The sequence below is a fragment of the Thamnophis elegans genome, chromosome 4 (assembly GCF_009769535.1).
Source record: "Thamnophis elegans isolate rThaEle1 chromosome 4, rThaEle1.pri, whole genome shotgun sequence".
In the NCBI taxonomy this organism is placed as follows: Eukaryota; Metazoa; Chordata; class Lepidosauria; order Squamata; family Colubridae; genus Thamnophis; species Thamnophis elegans.
The window spans coordinates 82674826-82682515 of record NC_045544.1 but is presented as its reverse complement, the minus strand read 5'-3'; the positions used below and the strand labels follow the sequence as shown (position 1 = coordinate 82682515).

General features: G+C 39.2%; 1 protein-coding gene across 1 annotated transcript in view; it reads right to left on the bottom strand.

Annotated features, from left to right (window-relative positions):
- Positions 1-1422: 1422 nt before the first annotated feature.
- Positions 1423-7690, bottom strand: part of WDR43 (WD repeat domain 43) — a 28038-nt gene continuing 21770 nt past the window's right edge. The window contains exons 16-18 of the mRNA XM_032215992.1: positions 5245-5314; positions 2804-2856; positions 1423-2710 (exon numbers count right to left, since the gene is read on the bottom strand). Coding sequence (XP_032071883.1) covers positions 2549-2710; positions 2804-2856; positions 5245-5314 — 285 coding nt within the window. The 3' untranslated portion in view covers positions 1423-2548. The remainder of the gene's footprint in view (positions 2711-2803; positions 2857-5244; positions 5315-7690) is intronic.

The window sequence follows — 7690 nt, the reverse complement described above, 5'->3', positions numbered from 1 at the left end:
TCAATTTGCCACCTAGGACATTGAGTTATAATTTTTGCTTTTGTATTGTTTGCTGTGGGAAGCTGACATCATCTGATTGCAAAAATTATTTTGGGAGTATTTAAACAAAATAATTCACTTGAACTATGTTCCAAAAAATCCATGAAAGAGGAGTAAGGATGTTAAAAAGATGCATTAGAACTTATTTAAGTTATAGATGAAATGTTAGTCTTAAAATGAATATTAAAAATGTTAAATTTCAATGGGTATGATTTTAATATGTTTAGAAAGATTAAGTGTAAACAAATATATATAATATATATATATAATTTTCCCATAATGGGAAAAAAAAGAAAAAATGGATTTGGTTAATAATGCAATGTAAACTGTTTTAAACAAAGAGAATTTATTTGATCTTGTTTTTTCTACGTTTTCATCTATTTTAATCTCCCCCTTTTTAATCTTCATTTTCATTGCATTTTATTCTCTAGTAAATGTTAATAGAATTTTCAAACTAGTTTGAAACTATAACCTTCCTAGTTTGAATGGCAGAGAAGACAGGATATTGTGGGACATCATTTTGTTTGAAAATGCCATTGCAGTGGTATAAGATGGCTTGACATGAAAGTTTCCATGATATATCTCAGGAGTTTCCAAACTTGGCAACTTTAATACTTGTGGACTTCAATTCCCAGAATTCCTCAGCCAGCCATGCTGATATATTTGTAAAGTATCTCCACCTTATTCAGTTAAAACTATGTATATAGGGGTTCTTTGGTTTCTCTTGATACTACATGGCAACCCATATTGCAGCTCAGGCAAACAATATGAACAAATGCAAGTTGAGGAAAAAGGACAAAATACAAGTAGTATTTGTTTATTGTCCACTTGTTCAGCAACTGAAGTTGTGATGGTCTTGAACAAGGGATACTTACAACAGGTCCTCAAAGTTGAAGCGGCTGCAACATCTCCATGATCATGTGATTGCAATTCAGGACACTTGGAATCTGGCTCACAATTATGTCACACACAGGATCCCAGGTACATACCAGGCATTTGCAACCTTCACAACTGTCTTCTGGACAACAAAATCAGTGAAGAAACCAGTTGAAGGTCAAAAATAGCCACCACATGACTTGAGAGATGCTGCAGCCGCGTGGGATTCAGCTAACAAGGGCAATAGCAACTACCAGAGTGGTTGTTAAGTTGGTGCAGCCAAGTGTCATTGTGCCTTACCACTGCATTACTTAACAATGGGGTTCCCAGTTCCAATCACTGTTGATAAGGGACAACTACCTTTACAATGCAACAAGGTAGCTCAAAAAAACTAGAATTTATTCCAAACTTGCTCCATGATAGCAAAAAAAAAGGGCTTGGTGCATCTTCAGTACAAAATTCCAGTTACAAGCATTTCATTATATTCCATATATCACAGACTAATACTTCATAAGACAAGGTATATTTATTCACTTTACAAAGGAGAGCAGCATTAAGTTGCAACAGCTCCAACAAATTAAACTGTACATTATAGATGAATGGCTCAAAAACTTTACCCAATTGTTTATATTCAGCTTAATTGAGCTAATAGCAACCCCATTCTTCCCAAGATTAAAAATTCAAAATAAATGTATAAGTTTTGTGTAACGTTATTCACAAGTCTCTGCCCTCCCAATTTTCATTATTTTTCTGCCTCCAAAGAACTCTCCCTGGGTCAGCAAATAAATTTATATACAAGCGCAAAAAAACCAAAAACGTTAGGATTAAACACAAGTCCTTTTTTTAAGTACATGAAAAATGACTGATTTACACACAAATATATAAAAAAGTCAGTTTAGTCTGAAAACCTGGTTTGCAATGTATCATTGCCAAGGTATGAATAATTCTCTTATGCGAGAATGGATGTTGTTGTGGAGGAAAGAGGAAGAACTACCAAGAAATTCAAAGTAATGTTTTTGAGTCTTACAAAAATATTTAGTTTCTTCCAAAAAATTGTAATAAGATGCCAACTAAGAAAGTATTTAACTAAAGCAGGGTAAGAAGATAAAGAGTGGTCTTCAATCCATCAGAACTTAAAACAAGCGGCAATAGGGTCATCACCCAATGGGGATCGATAAGCTATTAGACTTGAGCTGTAAAAGAAATATCCAAATAAAAATAATAATTTGCTTGCTATATGGAAGAAAGTTGTTTCACTGTGATCCCTAGAAATATAGAACTGAAGAACCATGGCATCGTGCTCTCCAGATTTGGAAACAAAGAGTTTTCCAATAAGCCATCAGATATATTAGGAATCAAGTGTGCACTCCTTGTATGAATCCAAGTGGCTTCCCGCATGGCAATCCAGAAGTGACACATTTTGGTAGCCAGCTCCCAACAAGTTTTCTTTCTTTAAACAGTATGCTATTCTTCTTCACTAATCAGTGGAACAGCTTGCATCCAGAAGTTGTGAATGCCCCAACACTGGAAGTCCTCAAGAAGATGTTGGATAGCCATTTGTTTGAAACAGTATAGGTTTCCTGCCTACGCAGGGGGTTGTACTAGAAGACTTCCAAGGTCCCTTCCAACTCTGCTATTGTATTGTACGGTATACCATTGTACTGTCATTGTCTGGATCCAAATCTGAATCTCCGTTGATTTCTTTTTCTATTGTCATTTCCTGCTCATCGTCCGACTGTTCATCCCTCTCATTGTTTTCCTCATCTTCTTTCTCTTCATCTTCATCCCAATTTTCCTGTAGGAGACAGAGAACATCACAAAATATGCATTCACCATAATCATTTTTAACCTCTTAAGTATGTGAAGAAAGACATTGAACTTTACTTACATCTGAATCTCTCTCTGCAGCCATTTCGTCATCTGAACCATCGTCTGATGATTCTGTCGATAAAGAGTACCAATGTGTGATATTTGTAATTAATGAAAAGAAACATGGCCCAGCAAATAAAGAAAATGGCAACCCAACATTTGTTTGAGAACTTCTCATCTATAGATCTTTGAGTGTATCTCATCAGTATACCTACAGGGAGTCCTTGCTTAATACAGGTAGTCCTTGACTTGCAACAGTTCATTTACTAACCGTTCAAAGTTGCAACAGCATTGAAAAAAGTAACTTATGATCATTTTTCATACATATGACCATTGCAGCATCCCCAGGTTCATGGGATCAAAATTCAGAAGCTTGGCAGTGTCATGTAACCTTTTGTAACCTTCTGACAAGCAAAGTCAATGGGGAAATCAGATTCACTTAACAACAATCACTGACTTAACAACTGCGGTGATTCACTCAACAACTGTGGCAAGAATGATCGTAAAATAGGGCAAAATTTATTTAACAAATGTCTCGCTTAGCAACAGAAATTTTGGGCTCAATTGTGGTCATAAGTCAAGGACTACCTGTAATTGCCCTCTTTAGCAACTGTCTGCAATTATGATGGCACTGCAAAAAGTAACTTTATTATCAGTCCTCACTTTTACGACTGTTGCAATGTCCCTGCAATCACATGATTGACGTTTGGGCACTTTTCATCCAGTGGGTGCTTACAACTGTTGCAGCATCTCATGGTCACGACTGCCATTTGCAAGTGGCTTCACAAGCGGCTTCTGACAAGCGGTCTCAAGGGCAAAGCTGGCAGTAAAATCACAAGTGTTGTATGACTTAGTGACCACATTGCTTAGGGATAGAATTGCCAGCCCCAATTATAGTTGCAAGGAGTACCTGTATTTGTTTTTAACTCCTAAGAAGTCAGGTCTTAGGAACTCAAGGATCCTGAAAAGACCGATGGCCACATGCTTTTTTGAATCTTTGTAATATTAACATGGGACAGATTAGATATATATTCCAACAAACCCATTTGGTTTTCTGAGATAAATGTATAGCACTATTCAACAGATCTTTAAATATATTTTTAAAATTTATATTATCACATTCACAATTTGCCCATATCCTTCATGGAGCAACTCTGGTCAGTGCAAATATACACTGAAGTAGGGCACATACGTTACAGTGTCAAATTTGGGCATGATGATAGCACACGGTAGAAGAACCCCTAGATACTTTCTGCAAACTAGCAACTCACCTTAAATAAGCCAACCATAAAACCTCCACAGTTTTCACTTTGTGTTTTGACCGAATATTTAAGCATTTTAAAATTGCACTTTATTTAGTAAATGAGGTAAGGAACCTGTACTTCTTCTGCTTTGAGCCTACAATCTCCATCTTTTATATAGGCAATCCTGGATTAAGAACATCCTTCCTATAGATGGGCTGCCCATTATTAAAAGTGGTAGACATCATTGTCCTTCCTTGAGCCAACAAACCACTGAAACCATTCAATCTTTTTAATGAACCGCTGAAGCCATGCATTTTTAATGCAGAGCCTGCCTTCAGAGGTTCCAAGCAGTTCATGAAAATATTACATAGCTTCAGAGGTTCATCAGCTTAAGGAAGGAGAACGTCATCTGCCATTTTAGTAATAGGCGGCCCATTCGTTAAGTACAAATTCAAACTTGCATACAAATTCAAGTTAAAAACAGGAACAGAACTTTTAATCCAGGTGATTGTCTGCATAGGCAGTCCTCGTGTACTGACCACAATTGGGGCTGGCAATTCTGTCACTAAGTGCTATGTTCCTTGGCAGAAATATTACATGTCCACACTAATCACCATAGCTGTTAAGCGAGGCATCATGATCATGACTTTCAATTTTACTTCCATGTTGTGTGTGTGTGTGTGTGTGTGAGAGAGAGAGAGAGAGAGAGAGAGAGAGGAGAGAGAGGGAGGGAGAGGGAGAGAGAGAGAGAGAGAGGGAGAGAGAGGGAGAGAGAGAGAGAGAGAGAGACGCCCTCGCATGGCCTCCTTTATATAGATACCTCTTAAAATGATAGACTTGTATGGACCCCTTCACAATCTTAAATCTTATCCTCATTGCATCAGCCTTACAGTTGCATCAGCCTTACATTTGCTGGTCAGCTTTAAATCATCATTACCCTGACACATTCAATTTTAAGTGAGAAGATTCAACTGAAAAGATGCTCAACTAAAAAAATAGAACCAGAAAGTAAAAAAGAATACACAATTTTAAAGGGTCCTGGGTGCTCTCTGATGTTAATTAGTTTGGATAAACATCTGCAAGAAAACAACCAAGCTCAGCAATCACCAAGGACCCCCTCATTTCAACCCTGAGCTACAAATATTCTCCTTTAATAATACACTATCTTATTTTCTAATTGATCCAAATTGATTAGTACCAAATTTCTTTTGCTTACCTTCTTCATATACTAGTTTTGCAGTCTGATCAATATCAGGCACATCCTGAACCTGTTCTAATGCAGCCACCTAAAAAAAAAGTATTTGGTATCAACAGAGATTGTAGCTAGGCCATACAGCTTGTGTTGAATTCAAATTACAGTACATCAAATAGAAATGATTAACTATGTACAATTTTTGAAAAGTGCTATTCTGTACGCTATTGTTAATTTGTCAAACAATGAAGTTTTAATTCCAATAAAATAACCTAATTTTTAAATTATATTTTCACAAGTTTAGTAATACCTGATTTTAAATTGTTAACACTGTAAATGCAACATTTGTATGTTTTAAGTAAAAATATTATTATATACTATTGTATCAAACATCTTTCCAAAAACACAAAATATATATTAATCGCAAGTGATGAAGGCATCTTACAAACTAATGATGTCACTTGACCTAAACTTTTTAATGTCTATGACTAGAATCAACATTACAAAACAGGCTCTAACTAACTAAAGCTTCTATCTAAATGCAGCTGAAAGTGACAGCACAACCACTGTCCAGTGCTGCATAGGATAGTAACGAAGTACATATTGCAGGGTAAAAAAAAGATAACTGAAGCTCCAACCCAAATATTAAAAGTGATTGCTTTTTTCTGGCATTAATAGATTGTCTCTCTACTCAAAAAATGAATTTGCTTCTGCATTAATAGGACTCTGCAACATCTGTACAAACTACAAGTTTTATATTTCACTACAACTGAACTGAATCAACTTTGGCATCAAGAAAAGAAATGGCAGCTGCTAGTAAATTACAGCGAACAATAGCCATTGAAGATAAAAATGTTTTAATCTATTTCTTTTCCAACAAAATGTCATTATAGGCTTGTTTTATTTAATTCATTAGATTTATGTTCTGCCTATCAATAAATATATAATTAGGTAGCCTTATGGAAACATCTTGACCCATTCCAGTCTGGCTTCAGGCCTGGCTACAGCACAGAAACCGCTTTGGTCGCATTGACCGATGACCTCTGGAGAGCCAGAGACGGAGGCCATGCCTCCATCCTGGTTCTCCTTGACCTCTCAGCGGCTTTCGATACCATCGACCATGGTATCCTTCTGCGACGACTGCGGGAGGTGGGGGTGGGAGGCACTGTTTTGCGGTGGTTCTCCTCTTACCTCTCGGACAGGTCGCAGTCGGTGTTAGTTGGAGGGCAGAGATCGACCCCTAGGCCCCTAACATATGGGGTGCCGCAGGGTTCGGTCTTGTCCCCCCTACTTTTCAACATCTACATGAAACCGCTGGGCGAGATCATTCGGTGGCACGGGATCAAATACCACCAGTATGCGGACGATACTCAGTTGTATCTGTCCGCCCCGTGCCAACTCAATGAAGCGGTGGACATGATGAACCAGGGCCTTGAAGCTGTTAGGGACTGGATGAGGGCTAACAAGCTTGTGCTCAACCCAGACAAGACCGAGTGGCTGTTGTGTTTCCCTCCCACTAATTCGGCAAGTATTCCATCTCTCAGGCTGGGGGGTCAAACACTACACCCCTCAGACAGGGTCCGCAACTTGGGAGTCCTCCTGGACCCACAGCTGACTTTTGAACACCATTTGTCAGCTGTGACCAGAGGGGCATTTGCCCAGGTTCGCCTGGTGCACCAGTTGCGCCCCTACCTGAACCGGGAGGCTCTCACAACAGTCACTCGTGCCCTTGTGACCTCTAGGCTGGAGTACTGCAATGTGCTCTACATGGGGCTGCCCTTGAAGAGTATTCGGCAACTTCAGCTAGTCCAGAATGCGGCCGCGCGAGCGATTGTGGGTGCACCTCGCTTCACCCACATAACACCTATCCTCCGCGAGCTGCACTGGCTACCTGTTGATCTCCGAGTACGCTTCAAGGCGCTACTTGTTACCCACAAAGCCCTTCATGGTAGTGGATCTGGGTACTTGAGAGACCGCCTACTGCCAATCACCTCCACTCGACCAATTAGATCCCATAGATTAGGCCTCCTCCGAGTCCCATCTGCCAGTCAATGTCGACTGGCAATCACGCGGAGGAGAACCTTCTCGGTGGCAGCTCCGACCCTATGGAACGATCTCCCCGTGGAGATTCGTACCTTCACCACCCTCCAGACCTTCCGCACAGCCCTTAAGATCTGGCTATCCCGTCAGGCCTGGGGTTAAAGACTGTAACCCACCCGAATAGTATGAATGTTGTGCTTTTAATGATGTACTGTCTTATGTGTTAAATGTTTGTTTCCCCCCCCCTTCGAGTTGTAAGCCGCCCTGAGTCCCCCCAGGGAAAAGGGCGGCATATAAATAAACTAAGACTAAGACTAAGATGAATACATATGTTCTTGTGCTTTAACATTCACCTGAAAAGATAACTCTAAATTTATTTTAATCCCTGAAAATTAGAACAAATACATTTTGTGCGCCTTCATCATTGTAT